General features: G+C 34.6%; 1 protein-coding gene across 5 annotated transcripts in view; it reads left to right on the top strand.

The window, feature by feature from the left end:
• The first annotated feature begins 1,822 nt into the window (after nt 1-1,822).
• Nucleotides 1,823-24,347, top strand: part of LOC132714204 (uncharacterized) — a 36,000-nt gene continuing 13,475 nt past the window's right edge. For 4 of the 5 annotated variants that reach the window (XM_060697000.1, XM_060696999.1, XM_060696998.1 and 1 more), the window contains exons 1-5: nt 7,466-7,644; nt 12,017-12,163; nt 13,969-14,070; nt 18,089-18,536; nt 20,445-20,525. In XM_060697000.1, coding sequence (XP_060552983.1) covers nt 7,592-7,644; nt 12,017-12,163; nt 13,969-14,070; nt 18,089-18,536; nt 20,445-20,525 — 831 coding nt within the window. In that variant the 5' untranslated portion in view covers nt 7,466-7,591. Of the gene's footprint in view, nt 1,925-7,465; nt 7,645-12,016; nt 12,164-13,968; nt 14,071-18,088; nt 18,537-20,444; nt 20,526-24,347 lie in introns of those variants that run through there. The other variant, XM_060696997.1, reaches the window with a different exon arrangement.

Here is a 24,347-nt window from a genome sequence, read left to right as displayed (position 1 = left end):
GAAGATATAGGGAAGAACATATTTTGAATCCGTACGTATATCATGTCATTTGCTAAAGTAATCAAATGAAAAAAGAATGTAAATATTTTACTTTCAGTTCTAACGAATGAATTTTTCGAAAATATAATAAAAAAGAAATATGTATAGTCATTATCCGGTCAAGATTTAGAACGGAGTTAGTATCATGTTTAACAAAATCAAGCGATAATTATATATTTACTTACGTGTCTCTTTTATCTGCTTATTTCATTTTTATATCTATACTGTACACATGTATAAAAATGACGTTATCATTAATTTTGTCTAGCTGTAATCAGGTTATGTCAGGACAAATAGCTTGCTGGTCCACGCGCCTGGTCCTGATAACAATATTTGCTTATATATTGATACCTGAACATGTCATCAAGTTAGGCCTTGAAAATATATATATGATGACTTTTCAATTTAATTTGCTTACAACTGCCATCAAGGAATGCGGGTTATTAATTCAACGACATTTCAAAGCATTGTCCTACCGCCTCATATAAGAAAGTGCAAAACTTCGCTATTGTCCCATTTTGCTGTAATAAACTCTTTTTTTATCAAACTATATATTATTATAGTTTTGAGTATTTAAGAGGCCTCGTACAATCAAGCCATGCGTTTTATGGTAACATTTCTAGTTCTTAGTTTTATTACAACGTATTTTTCGCCTCTAACCGCCTACCATTTAATGACTTCATCACACCGCCTACCATTTATTGATTTCATCACACTGCTTATTGATTTTATAATTTCATCACTTCTTACTTATTACATCACACCGCCTACCATTTATTGATTATCAACCGGCTACCATTTATTGATTTAATCACACCGCCTACCATTTATTGATTTCATCACACCGCCTACCATTTATTGATTATCATTTATTGATTTAATCACACCGCCTACCATTTATTGATTTCATCACACCGCCTACCATTTATTGATTATCATTTATTGATTTCATCACACCGCCTACCATTTATTGATTATCATTTATTGATTTAATCACACCGCCTACCATTTATTGATTTCATCACACCGCCTACCATTTATTGATTTCATCACACCGTTTATTGACTTTATGAGTTTCATCACCGCTTCCTAATTTCATTACACCGCGTACCATTTATTGGTTCCATCACATTGCTGATTGATTTTATGATTCCATTACACCGCTCACATCTTATTGGTTTTATAACAACACATTGATTTCTTCACACCGCTTATTGGTTTCATCACACCGAGTCTAAATTTCATTAGACCGCTTAGGTTCCGCAAAATCTTGTTTGCTGATTTGAACTCAAATCTTAGTTGTCTCCCCTGGCCTTACGTTCAACTTCACAATTAAAATTTTGTTTAGACTTTAATTAATTAATACATAGAAGAACGTCTGCTAATGTTGCTATTCCTGTCTAAGAGCCATGATACAATGAAGAGGAATATGTAAGTTTGTGTATGAACAGACTGTTGGGCAGTGGGTTTGGGGTGGTCTTCCGGCCTATATCTGTGCCAGGGAATGAGATGAATATATGAGAGAAAAAAACAACATCTATACTATTATCTTTCCTCACCTTAATTAATTAGTAACTAGTACATTTTAACACCTCAGAGATACAAATGCGCAATTCGCATTTTTGGCATTTTTCCCGAAACCGCTGATAGTGAACTGCACTTTGATTTTTAATATCATATTTAAAAATTTTAATCAAATGACCTGTCGGTATTGTTTTTGTTCTGGGAAGAGAGTTTTGAAGCCTATATATACAGCAAACCTTTGATATATAGTCAAATCGTAAAAATCGTTACATAATGAAGTACCTAGGTGGATATTTCAATAAAAATATATTGATCAAATATTTATGACGTGGGAGTCGCGAGACCAGGAAGAAGAGCTGAAGTAAGTGTAACACAATAGTTATCTTTTTTTTTTTTTTTAATAATTTAACTTCTTGTATCAATAAGTCTGTACTTTTATATATATTTTATTTATTTATTTCATTCCGCGCTTATGACTGACATAACATATAGCTATTCAGCAATGGTGACTGTTTATTTCTTTTTAAAATTATAACCATATTATATCGGCTACTTGCACATTATATAGGAAAAGAAGATATAAAATCCAGAAAAAGGGGGCCATAAATTTGATCAGCGCTGTTGGTGTTCTATATTGAAAGGAGTACATGTATATAAAAAGCTTTAACTTTGGTTCTCCAGGGGCAACTCATTGATTTTACCCGCCCTTCCTACTTTCGATTTTGACGTGTTCTATTTTTAGTAATACAATACGCTTACCTAAACATCGAACTACCTTCGTCAAACTTTCAACTGTCATAAAATCGGTTATCCCGATTCATTGTGAAATACTGAACAACTTTTCTATGTGTGTTATAAATTTTCTAAAATGTTTTCTAAAATGTTTTCTAAAATGTTACCGAAATATCTGTGCCATAGAGTGATTTAACAGACACAGGATATACATATAGACGCATACAACAACCTCTCCTTGTAAAGTTACAAGTACATCTGACTTCAACTTTCATCATTAAAAAATAAATAGCTAACGATTGTATTTAGTTTCTAAAACAAGGCATCTCTACGTGTATAGAAGTGGAACTTTTGGATTGATGTAGATGATGTTAGTATCGCCATGCCTGTTTACAGGAACAATGAAATGGAGGATTTATTTTCATACGCATGAAAGCAGAGACTTTTTGTACGTGATAGGTCTTGCATTGCTGTTTAGTTTATTTCACCAATGCATAATCTACCACTGTATAAATTTCTCTTGACACAACTAGGAATGGCACAAAGATGACAGACTATTTATAGACTAAAACTGTATATGTCTTCAAAGACCCAAATCTCGCATACACAACTCGATTCCACGTGGGGAGAAATCAAATGACTAACATTATATCAATAGCGTTGACCAATACAACTTAAGTTATGGAAAGGATGTCGGAAAGGATTTGGCACACAATTTATATAAAGTATATCAACTACAGTATACATTGTAGTTTGGCAGATATTTTTGGCGGGAACATATCAGCACTGTTGAATTTGATTGATGTCAGCAAAGCTCTGGTGCAGCAGACGAGTAACCGGAAACTCGAACTACTTTTTTGACCTGAAGAGCAAATATGATGCGGGGAAGAATATCTCTTGACCGTAATTATGATGTGTTTGTTTATGGTCAATTGATAATGACAATAAATTGTTTCTTTAATTATTGTTATCATTATTATTTTATTTACTTATTTATTGTTATTATTATTATATTATTAGTATTATTATTATCATCATCATTATTGTTGTTGTTGTTATTGTTGTTTACTATATGGTATATTGTATGTCATCTTGTGGAGCAGGTCAACAGCATTTATATACACAATATTGTATAGCAATTAACAGCACGAGAACATTACCAGAAGCAACATTATTTTAGTAAAATTGATCGTTCGTCCACAACCATACATACATGTAAGTTGTCTGTATCTGGAAGTGATCTGAAGCTGGTTACCGGCTCCGGGTAGAGCATCCTGATCATCAGCTATTCATTTAGCCCAAAAGTTATCATCAAAAGTACTTTTTACTTAATATGGAAGATGGGAAAATACGGATTTAGTTTGTGATAGGCATGCATTGTTGCTGTAATGTTGTCATCAATGCATCCCCTAACACCAATGGTAATCCTAAATGCAGCTTGAACTCCAAGGGACGATATTCACTTGACCCTCGGCATGATTCACCTGCTCAAACATGGATAAGGCACTGTTTATACATATGTATATAATTAATGAAAACGATTTATAGATAAAAAATATTGTCCACTGTATTATGTTTTTTTTTATATTTATATTACCAATAACAATATACAATATATTAATATAATATATGTGCGTACGTCAAAAATTATATGTGATAAAATGTCATTTATCTAGTTATATCTCAATTTTCTCATGGAATTTTCAATGCTTATACAATTCAAGTAATGTTGATGTAGATTCCGTAATTTATTTACAGTCATTGTAAGGATAAACACATTCAATGCCTTTACGTGGTATCTCGGGTTATCAATTATTGCCTCAGAAATTCTTTTTATTTTTATATCTTAAACAGCGTCTTGTTATAGTTTCCGAAAAGTTATTCATTAGCCAATAACCCGAACCATCTGTTGCTTGGAAATCATTATTTGCTTGGAAATTAGTACAGTTATAGTGATTTAGCGTTTTGTATGGAAGACAAAATACTAATTTGTTTACATTTTGCTATTTTTTTCTTAGAAACAATTTCACTTTCTGCACTACTGTGATCAATTGATATACATTTGACATTCTCTAAACCCTTTTTTTAAACGTTATAAAAGTCATTTTATTTTTGCACTTTCTAGAGAAGGAAAAAAATATTCGTTTCTGATGCATAATGTGCCTTTTTTATCAGAACAGAACAGGACAGAACATAATCGTTTATGTACATTCAACAAATTGGTGCCTACGTCTAGAATGTCATTGGACCGTGGGACATTAAATTGTGCTAGCTCCGGTTTCGAAGTTCACTTCTTATGCTATTGCTCGACTGAAATTGCATAAATGTAAATTCTCACCATCCAACGTGTTTCCAAGAAAAAAAATTAAATAAAATAAATATATTATTAAAAATAATTTGAAAATATATAGTTTTTAATGATATGGCAAGTGCCATGTTAATGAATCGAACGTTGTACATAGCCTTTAATATGCACTATACATGTATTATATAATGCTAGAAATGTTATGCACCCTCCTTTAACTTGAAACATATATACATACAGTAGGATCTGTCTAATATACACAAATTTAATCGAGACAGTAGATCTATAGTAAAAAAAATCTGAAAAATCACTTCCGCGTTGAAAGGGTTATATAATTTCAATTTTTATCAGGAAGATGTCCAATATATAATAATGGGCATTCATAAATTACGGTAAAAAAGGTAGTAAAAAAAAACATCAACAAAACATCATACCTTTAATACATGGAAGGTACTTTAATTGTTATACTATGAAAATGCTTAGTACATGAAACACGAACAATTAAACTTGTGAGAAAAGTTCCTTTCCCTTAGCTGGTCTATCAAATTTTGGACACACTATTTGTTTATGAAATCTGGTTTTCAATCAAATAATTTGACTCTGTCATCCAACAAGGTATAGGTTCAAATTTAATTAAAACCCTCTTGGGTATTGTTATAAAATTGCAAGTTCCGGTGCAGCTGGGTTAACGCTGAACTATCACTATTTTGTATGGTGGCCGATAGCGTCCATTTTTAAGCAGTTTATAAAATGTCGCGGGTAACTTTTAAATCCGCGAGATTTTATGTCGAAATTGTTTAAATTGTCGCGGCTTATAGAAACTCTTGAGGTTTCTGTCACATAACTGTCGTAATAAGTCGAGTTTTACGAAGGAAACCGCGACATTTTCTGTCTACATAGTAGACTTAGCCACACAAACATATGCCTATTTTAGGTAGCCGATTGTGGCCATTATAATTCGCGATATTTTGTTATGATGCATACGTTGTAAAAAGTAGAGTTTGAACATTCAGCCTCGACTTTTTGTGGGAAATGTCTCTGCGCAAAAAGTTGCGGCTAAAAACTCGCGTATTTCTTACAAAAAGTCGCGGGTATAAAAACCCGCGACTTTTTAAGGATAAGTCATTGTTCAGGAACAAAAAGTCGCGGCCTATAATTTTTCCTCTCGACTTTTTGTAGAATTTCTACAACACTTGCAAAAAAAGTCGCGGATTTATTTCTGTTCCTCGACGTTTTATAAACGAGGGATAAAATGTAGAGCCAAACCATGGACGCTACCGGCCACCGATTTCAAAATGTTCCTTGCTATTTCCAACAACTGTTATAAAATATCGAGGTTTATACGTTCCCCGCAACATTTTGTACAATTTTGGCAGAAAATCACGCGGATTTGTAAGTTTCCTGCGACTTTTTATGAAAAGAATATAAAATTTCTCGCGGGTTTGAAATGGCCGCAACCGGCCACCATAGTTTGTGCTTATAAAGCTTCATTAGGCATATTTCCATTAGTCTTACAAGTGAAAGCAAGAGTTTTGTGTTTCTGGAGTAAAATTATTAATGCTAAGGAAAATTAGATATGTAAACTTCTGTATAAAACAATATTGTCTTTGTCCTCTAGGAATATTGTTAATTCTAAATGGATAATTTTTTTGAAAGAAACGCTTAGTAATCTTGGCATGTCTTACAGAAAGTAGATACTATTAATCATTTTAAAACATTGTGCAGCTTAGAATACATCAGAGACATTATCTATGTCCCTGACTACATGATCAATTTTTACAAGACTGGCATAGTTCTATTTATACATATTCTAGCTAAGTGCTAAGTGTATCGTACAATGACGTACATAATTGTAAAATACTCATTGTTTTGAAAAATATCTAGATGTACTTCCATTTGATAAAGGTCAATATTTATGTAAATTTAGAACAATGAATCACCTATTACCAATTGAAAAAGGCAGACATTTGGTAATTGATCATAATAAAAGGCTCTGTTCCTTATGTCCGTATCAAGCTAATATTATATGGTGATGAATTTCACTATACTTATTTGAATGTTCGTACTTTAATGACATAAGACGTAAATCTCCTCTTCCCAGTTTTTATATTCATCCCAATATTTTTAAAACTTGACAGATTAATGAATAGTTGTGATAAAAAATCATCTACTAAAACTATCTTTATTTTGTAAAAATATTATGTTAAAATTTAGATAATTATAATACTTCTCATTCTCCGTTCCCATTTTTTACAATGTAAAATACATGTTGTATTGAGTTCAGTTGTTAAAATGATCAATATATCTCCTTTTTTGTTTATTTAGCTAGTCATAATTGTATTCTTTTATTGTGATATAAGTGATTTTTGACTGTTATTTTTCTGTTCATTTCTTTGTTATAACCAGTACGTTGCATATTATATGCCTTGGTTTAGTAAAAAACTGAAAAACTGAAATGCATGATTGGTGACATGACGGTACGGAATATATTCTATTTTATGCAAAACTATATATTTTCCTGGAAAATAGTTATTTTTGTGTTGATTTATCATTGATGACAAGTTTTTCACATAATCCTTATTAAATAATACTAACTTTGTGCTTAAGGTATGTTAAATTGGCCACTTTGGTGCAGAATAGCCTAATTAATTTGGCGTGAACGGTTTGACCCATTTTACAAACTTTTTTTTCCTTACTGTCAAACCGTTAGAAAAAGACAGCGCCCGTCCAAAAATTATCTCGGTGTCTCTTTGACAAGTCTAATTAGTTGGACTAGGTGCATAATAGCAGATCAATAAAAATAATGTTTTACGGTACGGTACGTTTATGAACAGGATATACACAATTTTGTGACAAAATTACGTCCCTTGTTGAAAAGGTGGCGCTTATCTTACATCCGGAGCAACAACGTAAACAACGTTCTTAGATTTCAAGTGTCCTTTCTATTTATTTTTATCAAATGGCCGTCTATAATGTGTTTCCTAGATAAAAATGTCTCTCTCAGCTCAGGACAGAAAAAGCGTATGGCAAGACCACAGTGATTCGTAAGTTATTTGATAATTTTCGAAATTGGGCTATTCCAGAAAATATCCGCACCCCCCCTATGGAAGGCACTTTCACCCCAAAATACCCCCCCTGGACACACTTATCATTGACCCCCCCATCCCACTCATGCCACGGAAAATACACCCTATTGACAACAATTTTCCAACATGCCCCTGGATGGATACCCCTTGGACAACCTATGGAAGGCACTTTTCCTAAAAAAATACCCCCCTGGACAAGTGTTTCGAAACACCCCCCTGGACATGAACCCCTTGGACAACCTATGGAAGGCACTTTTCCTAAAAAATACCCCCCTGGACAAGTGTTTCGAAACACCCCCCTGGACATGAACCCCTTTGACAACCTATGGAAGGCACACTTTTCCTAAAAAAATACCCCCCTGGACAAGTGTTTCGAAACACCCCCCTGGACATGTACCCTTGGACAACCTATGGAAGGCACTTTTCCTGTTAAAATACCCCCCTGGACAAGTGTTTTCGAAACACCCCCCTGGACATGAACCCCTTGGACAACCTATGGAAGGCACTTTTCCTAAAAAATACCCCCCTGGACAAGTGTTTCGAAACTCCCCCTGGACATGTACCCCTTGGACAACCTATGGAAGGCACTTTTCCTGTAAAAATACCCCCCTGGACAAGTGTTTCGAAACACCCCCCTGGACATGAACCCCTTGGACAACCTATGGAAGGCACTTTTCCTAAAAAATACCCCCTGGACAAGTGTTTCGAAACACCCCCCCCTGGACATGTACCCCTTGGACAACCTATGGAAGGCACTTTTCCTGTAAAAATCACGCCCCCTGGACATGTACCCTTGGACAACCTATGGAAGGCACTTTTCCTGTAAAAAATACCCCCTGGACAAGTGTTTCGAAACACCCCCTGGACATTTACCCCTTGGACAAGCTATGGAAGGCACTTTTCCTGTAAAAATACCCCCTGGACAAGTGTTTCGAAACACCCCCCTGGACATGAACCCCTTGGACAACCTATGGAAGGCACTTTTCCTAAAAAATACCCCCTGGACAAGTGTTTTGAAACACCCCCCTGGACATGAACCCCTTGGACAACCTATGGAAGGCACTTTTCCTAAAAAATACCCCCCTGGACAAGTGTTTCGAAACACCCCCCTGGACATGTACCCCTTGGACAACCTATGGAAGGCACTTTTCCTGTAAAAATACCCCCCTGGACAAGTGTTTCGAAACACCCCCCTGGACATGAACCCCTTGGACAACCTATGGAAGGCACTTTTCCTTAAACAAATACCCCCTCAACAAGTGTTTCGAAACACCCCCCTGGACATGTACCCTTGGACAAGCTATGGAAAGTACTTTCCTAAAAAAATACCCCCTGGACAAGTGTTTTGAAACACCCCCTGGACATGTACCCCTTGGAAACCTATGGAATAGGGGTGTAGCAATATGGCAAAAACTGTATTGCAATATATTGCCATTTTGCCTAGCGTATTGCAATATATTGCAATACGTATTGTCGTGTATATGTTTTGATGTAAAGATGGTGTAATATTATAATTTTATATTATTATTATAATTATGTATATATTCTTAGTGTCACACAATTTGATAGACAAAACTGGTCGCGCATGACCTTTAATATCTGGGCTGCTTATGTAAATTATGCGGCCGTTTATTGACTTTTAAGTGTACTTCTAAAAAAAAATACACCCCCCCCCCCCCGCCAGACAAGCATTTAACTTTATCTATAATAATTATAGATGTTGAAATATGAAATTTTTTCAAAACGGCTTATATTAAGTTTTTTTGATATATATGATCAGTACATGTGCTGGGATTGACAAATATGCATTTTATTTGGATTTTAAAGGCGTTTTGAGCTCTAAACCCCAAGTGTCTGTGCTCAAAAACATTATATAGTTAATAGAAATCGAATGACGCTTCAAAATGTTCATATTTTAACATTATTGCACTGAAACTTTTCCAACAACGGGAAATACCTTCTTTTATTATACCACGGAATTCTTTCATCTGGGTTTTTTCTAGTATCACGTGATTGTACAGGACAATATTGCGACCTGTGCTCCGGAACGCACGGAATCCGGGATTTTATCAAACATATAGGGATACGAATAACTGCTTTTGTTTTTAGCTCGACTATTCGATAAGAATAAGTAGAGCTATTGTAGTCACCCGAGTGTCGGCATCAGCGTAACCACTTATGTTAAAAGTTTTTGTAATACCTCAAATATTTTCAAAGTCCATTGACATATGGCTTTGAAATTTTGCACACTTGTTCACCATCATGACCCCAACCTGTAGACAGGAGGAGGTAACTCTATCAAGCATTTGGCAGAATTATGTCCCTTTTTCGACTTAGAATTTACGTTAAAGTTTTTGTGATACCTCAAATATTTTCAAAGTCCATTGACATATGGCTTTGAAACTTTGCACACTTGTTCACCATCATGACCCCAACCTGTAGACAGGAAATGGTAACTCTATCAAGCATTTTGACAGAATTATGCCCATTTTTCGACTTAGAATTTACGTTAAAGTTTTTGTAATACAATGTACCTCAAATATTTTTCAAAGTTCATTGACATAAGGCTTTGAAACATGTTGAAATTTTAAATTCTTCTTTGAGAGCATACTAGTAGGACTCTCTCCAAGGCCTATAACTGTATAAGGATTTAAACAAAAAAATTTGCCTTTTTCTTTACTGAGAAAATTTTACCTTTTAATCAAGGCTTTTCTTACTATCAAGCACTAAGAATAGTCGAGCGTTGCTGTCCTACCGACAGCTCTTGTTATATTTGTAGTAATTAATGGCACTAAAATTATAATTGATTAATTATTTCATATGATTATATGATGACCATTTTATCAATTTAACCTTTAGCTTGAAATGTGATAGGGGCCTACTTAAGGACGAAAATTGATAAACGATCCCGGGCATACCGGATACTGGGATTTTTCCGGATCACTGTTGTGACATGTGACCATGTTAAATGAATTATCTTCTCCTATTTATATTGGCTACTGTGTTAGTAACGTAGTAGATTATGGAAAAGAAAACCCGATATATTAACGCTTTTGTCAGCATTCTTTCTTGAATTTAAAAATGTCAGTAATGATGGACTTATACAATAAACCTAACTAGATCCGTATTTACCATTTACTTGAAATTCTATTTCATTTTTTTCATTTAACCATCTGGAGGTCAGTGGCTTTAAACTTGTTAACATTGTTTCTTAAAAGTTCTTGTATGATGATTTGGTTAAGAATAAGAATTTGTAATGTCATATTCTTCTCCATTGATGAAATGTGTGATTTTATTGTTTTGTCAATCAACTATATTTGTAATTTCCATGTATATTGTTTGTATATTTTGGTTCCCTGTCCTATTACTTTTGGAGCATGCTGAGAATCAGTACATTCCAGTTCCCTGCATTATGATTCAAGAACCAGCCAGCAATCAGTATGATCTGGTTCCCTGTTCCCATCCAAAATTGACATTTTGAACACCTTGTCGATTACCACCAATCCAAATATACATAGTTTCGCAAAAGTACTTTTCCCGAAATGGGACTCTTAGTAAAATATGTAAATTTTGACCGATTCTAGTGTACTGAATAATATTTGATAAATTACAGTCAAAATAATCGACTTTCAATAGGATAAAGAATGAAATTAAAATAGATGCTTAATGAATATCAACTTCTGGTAGGTTCCCGTTTCACAATATCCTTTTCCTGAAATGGAATTATAAATTTGGATCATTTTTTCAAAATTTGATTTATAGTGAATTTATGGTGGGTGAATTTAATGTAGTTATCAAATAAAACAGCCATATTTCTAAAGTAAAGTCACTAGTGTGTAGTTTTAAATCATTGGCAGTGTTGAGTGAATCAATTGCCCCCGAAAGTGTAGTAAAAAACTTGCAGCCGCCGATGGGTTTCATAAATACATATAACCTCTAGTGTTTATGTTTTAAAATTCTGTCAGAGTTAGCTTTGAGGCTTTGCCTTAGTCATATTTGCAATATGTTTCCGGATTTTTTTTGGATTAAAATGAAATATTTACATTTAAAAAAAATATATAAAAATGTGTAATTATCACCATACAAATGATTGTATAAGTAGAAAAATTGTTAAATTCTAGTCCTGAAGGCTTTTGTTTAGGTCAATTGTTAACCTCTAATCAGAATGATGTGTTTAAACATGATGAAATATGATTTAATTTAATAGTGGTTTTCATGTTTATCATTGCTACATTAGTACTTGTTAATGAAAAAGGTCCCAGGTTCAAGTCTCCGTCAGACTGCATATTGTTTTTCCCCCATGTGACACATTAATGACATTTTTTTCCAGATTGACACGAATAAAGACACAGCTTAGTGATAGAAAATCTCCAATTAAGGCATGGTCTCCATTGAAAAGTCCTGTAGGCGGAAATCGGCAAAACAACCATTCACCGTTAGGGAAATACAGGAAGTCAACACCTCCTTATCTTCCTAGGTGAGTTGAAAAAATCAGTTTGGATTTTATTTACATAAAATTGAGGCCTCTTATAGGCATTTTCAACTTTTGCCAAGTGGCAGCATGGCAGAGTGGTTAAAACATCAGACAAGTAATCTAATGATTGCTAGGTACATGGGTTCAAACCCTAACAGGGACAAAGCAAGAAACTTTACAGTTTTTACTCAGCATTGGTCTGTTCCAGGAACAGATTTGAAAGTGTATCTTTAAGCTTATAGCTTCCTACACAATCAAACTAATTAGTTTAATTCTGTATAAACCAAGTTTTGCCACTTCACAAAGGATCCCTCAATCCTTTAGAATGTCAAGGCATTCAGATCACAAATGGAAGACTCCAATACTAACATAATATACCTTGCACAATTACCATCCTAGATTATCAGTACCATCAGCAAAGTGTACCAAATAAAAAAATCTGACTTGGAACACTCACATTGTCAACTTTGTTTAAAAAAGCAAACCAAACACTAGGCTTCCTGCAACAAAATATCAAGGTCCACCCTTAACCACTTCAAAGTACAGCCTTCAAGACACTTCAAGTTGTGTATTTTGGTCACTTACACTCGAGGTCTCATTGACCAAATAGAGTTAATGCAGCGTGAAACTGCAGCTGGGTCAAAAAAGACTACAATAGCACTTAGCCCTGCTTGATTCTCTAGAGGAGAGGAGCTCAGAGGACCCTAGAGCAAAGACAAATAGATCAGTGCCTTATGCTTCAAAACATATTGCAAAATATGGTTGCCCTTTTCATACAAGACTTACTTTAAACCAGTAACAAAAGACCAACTAGAAATTTCTAAAAATGAGATTAACCCAATTAAAAGAACCCACCCTGTTTGAACAATTAGTTGACAATGCATTTTGACTGCTAAATGCTTTCAAACTGACTTAGTTTGAAATATCTTGTGCTGTTTTGGCCCTGACCTAGTAATATATGGTCAAACACATGGCAAAATCTTGGCACATTGCCAGTGCTATCATCTGAACTGCATCATGATCCACATTTAAATCACTATTGAAATGTTGGAAAGTCATCTTATACCAATTTGACTTAATTCTTTACAAAAAAATAGTTTTCAATAGTGACACTAGCTTTTAGCATCTTGTCTTTTTAATATGCATTTTATTTTGTTCAAGGAAATGACATGGCATAACCAAAAATGTTGTGTTTAGTTAACTTTACACCACTCGGAAAAAAACTTGAATACTGCATTATCTAATCTGAATGGATGAGCTAGAATGCAGTATATCAGGAACTAGAAATTGTTGGTATGTCATGGTGAATACCCCATGTGATCAGATATTGTTATCTTTTGTTTAATTACTGATACATTTATAAATATGCATATACAATGTACATTGACCGCTTGAGTGCAGGTGGCTTTATTATTTTTCATTGGTTGGGTTTTATGTAGCACCAACACAGTATAGGTCATATGGCAACTTTGCAGATATACTGTTGGAGGAAGACCTCAGCTGCCCTTCCGAGCATTATTTCAATGGCACTGAAGGGCACCTGAGAAGAATCACCGACATTCGGAGTGCTAGTGGCAAAAATTTCAGACCTTCGCTACCAATATAAAACTAGATTGACCAGCTTGCCGATGTCGTTAAACCAGACTCTAAATTGCTGGTGACATACCTGAAATCCCTTGATAACAAATGTAATGTTCCAAACTCAAAGACAGTCAAGTTCATATTATACAAATTTATCATTTTTTAATGGTAAATTTGTGATAAAAGCTCTATGGTTAAATAAAGCATTCTGATATGTAATTTTTCAGATTAGAAACACCACCAGATCAGAGAAGAAAAGGTTCCAAACTTCGAGGCAATAGGTATGAGGTGGTTCCACCAGTGAGGGATGCCAGGGGACATGACTCTAGGTATTTAGAAAATGTTTGAAAATTGTTTGCCTCTTTTTAAAATTTTATGCCTCTTTAAAGTAGCTATTAGCTTTTATTTTCTGTAGGAAAACAATTCTTTGTTGTTTCAAACTATGTATTTTATTAATTATTATTAATTATTTATTATATAGTTTTGACGTTTTCCGTCCGTCCGTCCTTCAGTCCGTCCGTCCATCTGTCCGTCCGAATTTTGTTTCCGGAGTAGTTCTCTGCAACTACTGGCTGGAATTCAACGAAACTTTATGGGAATCATCAATAACAAGAGGAGATGCGCATCTGACCGTCCGTTTGTCCGTCCGTCCATCCGTCCGTCTGAATTTCGTTTCCGGAGTAGTTCTCTGCAACTACTGGCTGGAATTCAACGAAACTTTATGGGAATCATAAATATCAAGAGGAGATGCGCATATCGTCGGCTTGTTCCGGTCAGACACTTTAACTCAGAGTTATTGCCCTTGATTAGTTATGTAGTATGCATATAGAGTAAAAATCGTTTCCGCGCTACTTCTCTGCAACTACTGGCTGGAATTCAACGAAACTTTATGGGAATCATCAATACCAAGAGGAGATGCGCATATCGTCGGCTTGTTCCGGTCAGACACTTTAACTCAGAGTTATTGCCCTTGATTAGTTATGTAGTATGCATATAGAGTAAAAATCGTTTCCGCGCTACTTCTCTTGCAACTACTGGCTGGAATTCAACGAAACTTTATGGGAATCATCAATATCAAGAGGTGATGCTCATATCATCGCAAAAATCGATTCCGTGCTACTTCTCTGCAACTACTGGTTGGAATTCAACAAAACTTTATGGGAACCTTCAATACCAAGACGAGATGCGCATGTCGTCGGCTTGTTCGGGTCAGACACTTTAACTCAGAGTTATGGCCCTTGATTAGTTATGCAATATGCATATGGAGTAAAAATCATTTCCGGAGTAGTTCTCTGCAACTACTGGCTGGAATTCAACGAAACTTTATGGGAATCATCAATATCAAGAGGAGATGCGCATATCGTCGGCTTGTTCCGGTCAGACCCTTTAACTCAGAGTTATGGCCCTTGATTAGTTATGTAGTATGCATATAGAGTAAAAATTGTTTCCGCACTACTTCTCTGCAACTACTGGCTGGAATTCAACAAAACTTTATGGGAACCTTCAATACCAAGAGGAGATGCGCATATCATCGGCTTGTTCTGGTCAGACACTTTAACTCAGAGTTATGGCCCTTGATTAGTTATGTAGTATGCATACATCTCATTGGCATTTCCAGATTTTACTATTTAACACAAAGTTATGGCTCTGTCATTTCCCTGAATATTTATCAAGTTCAAAGAATATTACTGTTTATGCCATGATTAATATATAAATAAAGCCTTATGTCTTCAGTTGTTGTGTTAATAATAACCAGTACTCGGCGGGGGATATAAATTCATCGAATTTGCTTGTTTCATCTTAGAAAAGTGCATCATATCACTTTTAAGCCCAATATTAGCCTTCTTTAAAGCCAGCGTTCCGAGAGCTCTTTATAATGTGTAAGTGACTGTTTGTTTCTAAAAATAGAAGATCGGGAAAATATTCGTTCGCTTAACTAATTTGAATATAGAGAGTGGACTAGAAGAATAGAGGTATTGAGGGGTTTCCGTATTATTTATTTATTTTATCATCGGCAATTTCCATTTTCAACATTAATTCTTTAGATTTGACAATTATACTTAACGATTTATCTAAAAATAACATATTTAACATTTATAAAAGCTTAATGATGCTTTAACCATTACCCAGGTTAATAACTTAAGGTAAATAACTTAAATGGATTGAATTTTTCATGTACATTACAAAATTTTAATAATGCACAATTTCAGTTGTTGTCCTAGCATCTCACCCAAGGTTAAATAACATGGAATCCATTTATCAAACTCCTGGTAATGGTCACCCTGTGGGAATAGTAAGATGATAAAATCTTTGCCAAATAACCAGAAATACATTACAGGTTACACATTTTCATCCTTAAACCACTGCATTGACATGGTGGTCTAAATGTGACAACCAGAGGGTAAAATATTGGTTTGTTTGCTTGCTATTTTGTGCACATATGTGGAGGTAGGGGACCCTGGATTACTGACTGTAGCTTGTTAACCCTTTGAAGTGCAATATCTTAAATGGACCTGTCAATCTTTCAGTTTAGACAAAACTACTCATCTATTTTAGGGTAAATTTCTAACTATATACTGTGTGAAAAGTCACAGAGCAGGGCAGACCATGATCTTGGTTTGCACTGGTCACATGGGTAGAATCTTTTGCTGTACAATGGACATAACCAGCAAGCTTAGGGTGAAATCAGTGTTTTGGTTTAGTATATACATGTATGTCATATATAATATCAAATATGTAATGAGGTGATATAACCTAGTTGGAGTGTACGTATATACACATGTAGATCGTGCTGACATATGTAAGATAAAGGTTTTTCAAAAATGATGATTTGTTATCACTGAAAGATCAGCTGGATAGATATGTACACATAAATTATAGATATAATAACTGGGACTCCTATTACATGTACAAAATGCAAATATTCAGAAATTGTAATTTTTCTTTTATTTGAAAGTGCCAGTGTATTCAACTACTGTATTTATAAAGTCTTACTTTAACAGGGATGAATTTAATTTTGAGTTCATGTAATATACAAGTTAATTTTGAGTTCATGTAATATACAAGTTAATTTTGAGTTCATGTAATATACAAGTTAATTTTGAGTCCATATCTTATACAAGTTGGTTTGTTTGTATGAGGTGACTTGTCATCAGATATATGTATGAGGTTGAAAGAGTCCATTTATAAAATATCAGTATGTTTAAATAGTTCAAGCTGGCCTGACTTAATTTTGTATTGAAGGCCCATAGTTTATTATCACTACTATCATTTGGAGTGTAATAAACTTGATAAGAATATAGCTTCCTTGATTATAATATGAATTGATAATGAGAGGTTACTCCCTTACTCCTCTCTCAAAATAGTAATGGGATAGTTATCTCTCTTGGTTCTTACTGTATTTTTTTATAATTTTTCCATCCCTCGAATTTCTGTAAAATTTACATTATGCAGTAGTATTTTGTAAAATGCCTACCCCCTGTAGAGATGAAAAGGGAAATGAATGGTGTTTTTATCTTCAAACTGTGTGAGATGTCAGAATATAATACTTCAGGGTTTTTTTTGGGAGGAAATTTATAGTAGACATAAGGCATAAGCTTGGATGCCCTAGCTAGCAGTGTTGGGTGACATTAGAGTGGGATTTAGCCATCTGTTAACCCAGTTACCATTGCCAACTATCAAATTCCTTGTCATCCCATGGGGTTTATGTTCAAATGACTACTGTAATTATAAAACTAAGTTTTTAAGACATGATTTTATGAATTATCCCGATTTTATACAATGTGTATAATAAAATATTTCTTTTTGCAACATCTAATTCAATTTTTCAACTTTATTAATGTGTTAACAAATTTAATATGAGCCGCGTCACGACAAAACCAACATACTGGGTTTGCGGCCAGCATGGATCCAGACCAGCACAGTCTGATCAAAATCCATGCTGTTCGCTTACCAAATCTAGTACAAGTAGAGAAATTGATAGGGAACAGCATGGATCCTGATCAGACTGCGCGGATGTGCAGGCTGGTCTGGATCCATGCTTGTCGCAAACCCATTATGTTGGTTTTGTCATGACGCAGCTCATATGTATTGTTTAAATGCTTCTTGAGTAACTACAATGTTTCTTAATATGGCTCCAGCACTGGTTAATTTCAGGAAGTTGCTGACTCAACAATGTCAAGTCATTGTTGGTAATATGATATCTTAGTTGGGCTTCTGTTTTTCACATGGACAAAGTACTAAAAGTTTTTTATGTAATGATATATAAAATCTAAAGTCAATTTTGAAATCGACACCAAAAAAGATCATGTCTTACACAAAGACACACAATTTCATTTTTCTTTTCAGGCACACAGATTATGACAGTTGGGGTGAGGAGAGTGATGATGAGCCGGACGTAGATCCTGGACATTACATGCCATACCCACACCAATATGCGGCACCGCCACAAGTAGTGTTTGGTGCACCATTTCCAGTATTCTACCCACCACCACCTCCACCTGCAAAATCACAAAGAAAACGTCGTCAAAAAACAGAAAATGATTACGACCGGCCACAAAATGCACGCAGAAGTCCTGGTCAGTCGAGACAACCACTTGCCGAGCGATATGAAGATGTTAACCGGTCATTACCATTGAAGTCAAAAAAGAAACAAAATCAACGTGTTCATTTTAGTCAACCTCAACATCCCATGAATGGCTACATGGGCTATCCTGGTTTTCCAACATATATTTATCCCCAATACTATAGCAGTGATGACTTTTATGGGAAAGGAAAGAAAGATGGTAGATATAAGGTAAAAAGGGTGGTATACATTATACTTATGATAATGAATTTGTTGTACAATTAAACAATTTGTTCAAGTGCTTTATTTATATTGTATGTACTATATACTTTTGAGGAGCTTTCATGGAGGATCTTGTTTAAATAGGAGCACAAACTTTTTGTTTTCCAGCATCGTTTTTAGCTTGACTGTTTCAATTTTAGCTTTTATGATCTCTGGGCGTCATTATTGTGGTGCAAAATTTTTAATACAGCCCATCATTCAAACATTTTTCTAAGTTATCTTTTGATGACAACTTGGATGACAAGGTGCAGTTGTTTAACATGGGCTTAATTTGTAAAAGCAATATTTTTGGAATTATGCCCCCTTTTTGTGTTGCCTTGAAAAGGTGACATATAGGGGTTACTTTTGTCGGCGGCGTCTGTGTCGGCGTCGTTGTCGGCGTCGGCGTCCGCTAAAGCTTGTCCGGAGCATAACTCAGTCACTATAAGTCTGATTGACTTCAAACTTGGTATGCATGCTTTTTTCAATAACCTGAAGTGCAGTGCACAAGGACCGGTACTCTGCAGTTCTTATTTTTTGAGTTATTGCCCTTTGTTAATTTTCATACTTTAATTTTGTCCGGGCCATTTCTCTTCAACTAAAAAAGCTATAGACTTGAAACTTCATAGGATGATAGATCTCATTAAGAATGCAGTGCACAAGAACCAGTACTCTGCACTTCCTAATTTTTGAGTTATTGCCCTTTGTTAATTTTCATACTTTATTTTTGTCCGGGCCATTTCTCCTAATGTATAAAAGCCATGGACTTGAAACTTCATAGGATGATAGGTCTCATTAAGAAGAAGTGCAGTGCACAGGAACTTGCACTCTGCATTTCTTATTTTTTTGAGTTATTGCCCTTTGTTTATTTTCATTTTTTAATTTTGTCCGGGCCATTTCTCCTTAAGTATAAAAGCTATGGACTTGAAACTTCATAGGATGATAGATCTCATTATTAAGAAGTGCAGTGCACAAGAATCGGTACTTTGCATTTCTTAATTTTTGAGTTATGGCCCTTTGTTAATTTTCATACTTAATTTTTGTCCAGGCCATTTCTCCGAAAGTATAAAAGTTATGGACTTGAAACTTCATAGGATGATAGATCTCATTAAAAAGAAGTGCAGTGCATAAGAACTGATACTCTGCATTTCTTATTTTTGAGTAATTGCCCTTTGTTGATTTTCTTACTTTATTTTTGTCCTGGTCATTTCTCCTCAAGTATGAAAGCTATGGACTTGAAACATCATAGAATGATAGATCTTATTGATAAGAAGTGCAGTGTACAGAAATGCTGCTCTGCACGTATTATTTTTTTAGTTATTGCCCTTTGTTATTTTTCATATTTCATTTTTGTCCTGGCCATTTCCCCTAAACTACATTGTTCACAAGGCGACACATCCGACTCGCGGAGTTCTAGTTTTACTAGGCAAGCGTAAACACCACATGAGGAGCTCTTGTTTTATATTATTAATTTGCTAACTATTATAACAAAGGTAGTAAAGAACAGTTTTTTGGGGTTTTTTTTGCCAAGTTAGTCAGTATTGTGGCTTTATATATTGGTATATTTGTGTGAAAGTTTAAAAGCTAGGCTAGTTTTGTTGTGATGCAGACATTTTTATTTGACCATTAATCACATGACATAGTTTAGCTAAATTATCAGAAGGTTCATCAAAATTTTAATGATATTCCATTATGATGTGATTTTTTTGTAAAATATTTATACCTGAGATTGTCAACAAGCCTGAGCTAGGAACCAAAACCTCAAAACCATACAAAAAAAAGAAATGTATATGGTTGATTTATTTTATTGTTTAAACTGTAAAAGTATGTTTATATATGTTGTATTATGTGGTATTTATTGAGTTTTATATATTGTAGTATATTGATCCACGAGACACGCCCTATTCACCATCAGAAATGCACGGGAATAACGTGTATAACAGATTCAAAGATGAACCTGTAAGATTTTATTTTTGATAAATTTTCATTTGTAATTTTATTTTGCCAATTTTATTTGATGTTTATAATTCAATACTAATGAATTAACTGTTACTGTTCCCATAAATTCATAACTAACAAATTTCCTTAACCTTTAACCTAATTACCCAAACGATCATAAGAAATTAGACTCTAGATACAGGAAGAAAAAAGTTTTATTGATGTACAGAGATTTTTGTGTTGCAGTTAAAAAAATGTTATTTCATATACCGCCTTTGCAAGTAACCTCATTTGAGGAAGCTATCCAGGTAGCTTAAGACAGGTTGGTGGTTTAACACAAGTGCCCGAAATAATGCACACAGAGGCATTTAAGTTCTTCATCTACCAGAAAGTTACCATTTGACCTTTATGGTCTAGGTCTGACTTAAGACCCTTGATATATAAATGTACATTCTATCAAACCCCCTCCCCCCAACTCCTAACCCTGCCAAAAAAAAAACAACCAAAAAAAAAGAAGAAAACTTAATACAAAAGTAAATAAAATTTAATAACATTAGAAAAGTTAATACATTTTTGTTTAATTAAGATTTTTGACAAAAAGGCAAATCAACATTTACTTTTTTTCTGTTATGAGCAGTTTTTACCACAATGTGATTTTATTCTTTAAAATGTTATTATATGTTGTTTTTGTCTATAAAAGTTGCGTACTGTAATGGACAGGTATGAACTAATGTTTTGTCCTCTAAAAACACGTTGTTATCTTTTTACTTTCTCTTCTTTTTATTGTGCATGACACCACTTTTAGGAAATGTTTATACATTTCAATTCCATTTTTCTTTAAAATAGATGGGGAAAAAAAACCAACAAAAAACAAAGAATTTGTTAGCATGAATGTAAAACAATTTAGATCTTTGACTTCTTGTTACCTCTTTTGACACCAGTTCTGGTTGAGTTCCAGCAAGCAGACTCGAAAGTGATTAGTATAAGTTGCAAGAACTTGCTTTGCAGTTTGCTTAATGTATCACACATAATAAATTTGTATCCAGAACAGAGGTCATGGTCACTTTTACAAGTCAAATGTCAATGTTCTAAAATTATACTTACTAGTAGCTAGGTTGCCAGGACCAATATTTTGATTAGAATTTTCTAATGACTCTCCATATAAAACTCAACCATCACAAGATAATGTGCGGTGTATCAAATCTGTGTGCCCAGTAGATCAAAGGTCAAGGCGAAATTTAGAGGTAATGTCAAATGTTATCTTAAGACCTTTTCATTGCAACTAGATGAGTTGATGTGGAATTGTTGGGCTCATTGAAACAAGACACCATTGTATGTTGCTCAAAAGTCAAGGTCATACATGCCAGGTCAAATGTCAAAAGTTGATCATATATATAAACAGCTTTTCTCTATCACTACTCAATCACTAGTAAAAGCGTATAAAACAATTTCTGTAATGTGAAATATGCATATGCATTTTTAAGGAAGTATTTATGACTAATATTGTTAGACAAGAACTGGTTCAACATTGTTAAAGAGCATCAAGAGTTTAGCATGGATTGAAACTATAATTGTAATTCTCTACTGCATTTTTTTATGTTTGTATACTTGTTTATATATTTTATTTATTAAGTTACTTTAACCTTCAACTTTTTTGGTCAAATATCACATTCATCCATTCTTTATTCCTTTCTTTCTTGAATGTGTATTTGTTAGTATTTGTTATTTTATGTCAAAAGTTAATATTTGTTCATGTTGTGTGTAATCCTTTTTTTAGCTCACCTGTCACAAAGTGACAGGGTGAGCTTTTGTGATCACTTTTCGTCCGGCGTCCGTCCGTCCGTCCGTCCGTCCGTCGTCCGTCCGTCGTCCGTAAACTTTTTCTTTAAATGACATCTCCTCATAAACCACTAAGCCAATTTCATCCAAACTTCACAGGAATGTTCATTTGGTGGTCACCTTTAAAAATTGTTCAAAGAATTTAATTCCATGCAGAACTCTGGTTGCCATGGCAACCGAAAGAAAAAACTTTAAATATCTTCTTTTAAAAAACCATAAGAGCTAGAGCTTAGATATTTGGCATGAAACATCTTCTAGTGAGTGTCTTCCAAGTTTGTTCAAATAAAAGCCCTGGGGTCAAAATTGGCCCCGCCCCGGGGGGTCATTGATTTTCCCTATATGCATATAGTAAAAACTTAAAAAATCTTCTTTTAAAGAACCCAAAAAGCTAGAGCTAAGATATTTAGCATGAAACATGTTCTAATGGGTGTCTACCAAGTTTGTTCAAATAAAAGCCCTGGGGTCAAAATTGGCCCCGCCCCGGGGGGTCATTGATTTTCCCTATATGCATATAGTAAAAACTTAAAAAATCTTCTTTTAAAGAACTCAAAGAGCTATGGCTAAGATATTGAGCATCAAACATGTTCTAATGGGTGTCTACCAAGTTTGTTCAAATAAAAGCCCTGAGGTCAAAATTGGCACCGCCCAAGGGGGTCATTGATTTTCCCTATATGCATATAGTAAAAACTTAAAAAATCTTCTTTTAAAGAACCAAAAGAGTTAGAGCTAAGATATTTAGCATGAAACATGTTATAATAAGTGTCTACCAAGTTTGTTCAAATAAAAGCCCTGGGGTCAAAATTGGCCCCGCCCCGGGGGTCATTGATTTTCCCTATATGCATATAGTAAAAACATAAAAAATCTTCTTTTAAAGAACTCAAAGAGCTATGGCTAAGATATTTAGCATCAAACATGTTCTAATAGGTGTCTACCAAGTTTGTTCAAATAAAAGCCCTGGGGTCATAATTGGCACCGCCCCAGGGGGTCATTGATTTTCCTTATATGTGTATAGCAAAAACTTAAAAAATCTTCTTTGAAAAAACCCGAATAGCTAGAGTTAAGATATTAAGCATGAAACATCTTTTAGTGAGTGTCTACAAAGTTTGTTTAAATAAAAGACCTGGGGTCAAAATTGGCCCCGCCCCGGGGGTCATTGATTTTCTTTATATGTGTATAGCAAAAACTTAAAATCTTCTTTGAAAAAACTCAAATAGCTAGAGTTTAGATATTAAGCATGAAACATCTTCTAGTAAGTGTCTACAAAGTTTGTTCAAATAAAAGCCGTGGGGTCAAAACTGGCCCGGCCCCAGGGGTGTCATTGTTTTTAACTATATGTGTATAGTAAAAACTTTAAAAAAATCTTCTTTTAAAAAGCCCAATGAGCTAGAGCTTAGATGTTTAGCATGAAACATCTTCTTATGGGTGTCTACCAAGTTTGTGCAAATAAAAGCCCTTGAGTTAAATTGGCCCTGCAACATTGGGGGGGGGGGGCTATATACAGGTGAGCGACCTCAGGGCCATCATGGCCCTCTTGTTTTATTATCCTTTATTACTATTTAAATGTGCCAGTAAAGAGAGTAGGAGACAGTTTGGGAAATGAGCTGTGTTTTTTATTATTACCTACTCACACTCTCAGCAAAACCCTGGTGACTGCTGTTGTATTGTTTTTTCAGCAAACAAAACAAGTAAAGTGCAAGTGGTCACCTTGGAGCGTGACTTGAACCATGCATTTACTTAAGTTTCATAGTCTAAAGTCCATGTTTATCATTGGGGAATGAGGGTGGGGTGAAGAGATGAGGCTACTTTAAAGTTGTGCTTTACTAATGATCTCTTCTAAAGTAGCATTAGATTTACATCATTCCTTTTTGACTTATTGTTTCAGGATTGTTGTCATGGGCAAATAACATAATTGAAATAGAATCTTTTAATAATGTAAACATTTACTGTTATTAGAGCAGTTTCTGTGTGATTACTGAGATTATTGAAAAATATTTTTATAGAACA

This window comes from Ruditapes philippinarum, unplaced genomic scaffold (assembly GCF_026571515.1).
Source record: "Ruditapes philippinarum isolate M1 unplaced genomic scaffold, ASM2657151v2 ctg6702_1_1_1_1, whole genome shotgun sequence".
Taxonomy (NCBI): Eukaryota; Metazoa; Mollusca; class Bivalvia; order Venerida; family Veneridae; genus Ruditapes; species Ruditapes philippinarum.
Note: the sequence above shows the minus strand (reverse complement) of the source record. Positions and strands in the feature narration are given on the sequence as shown.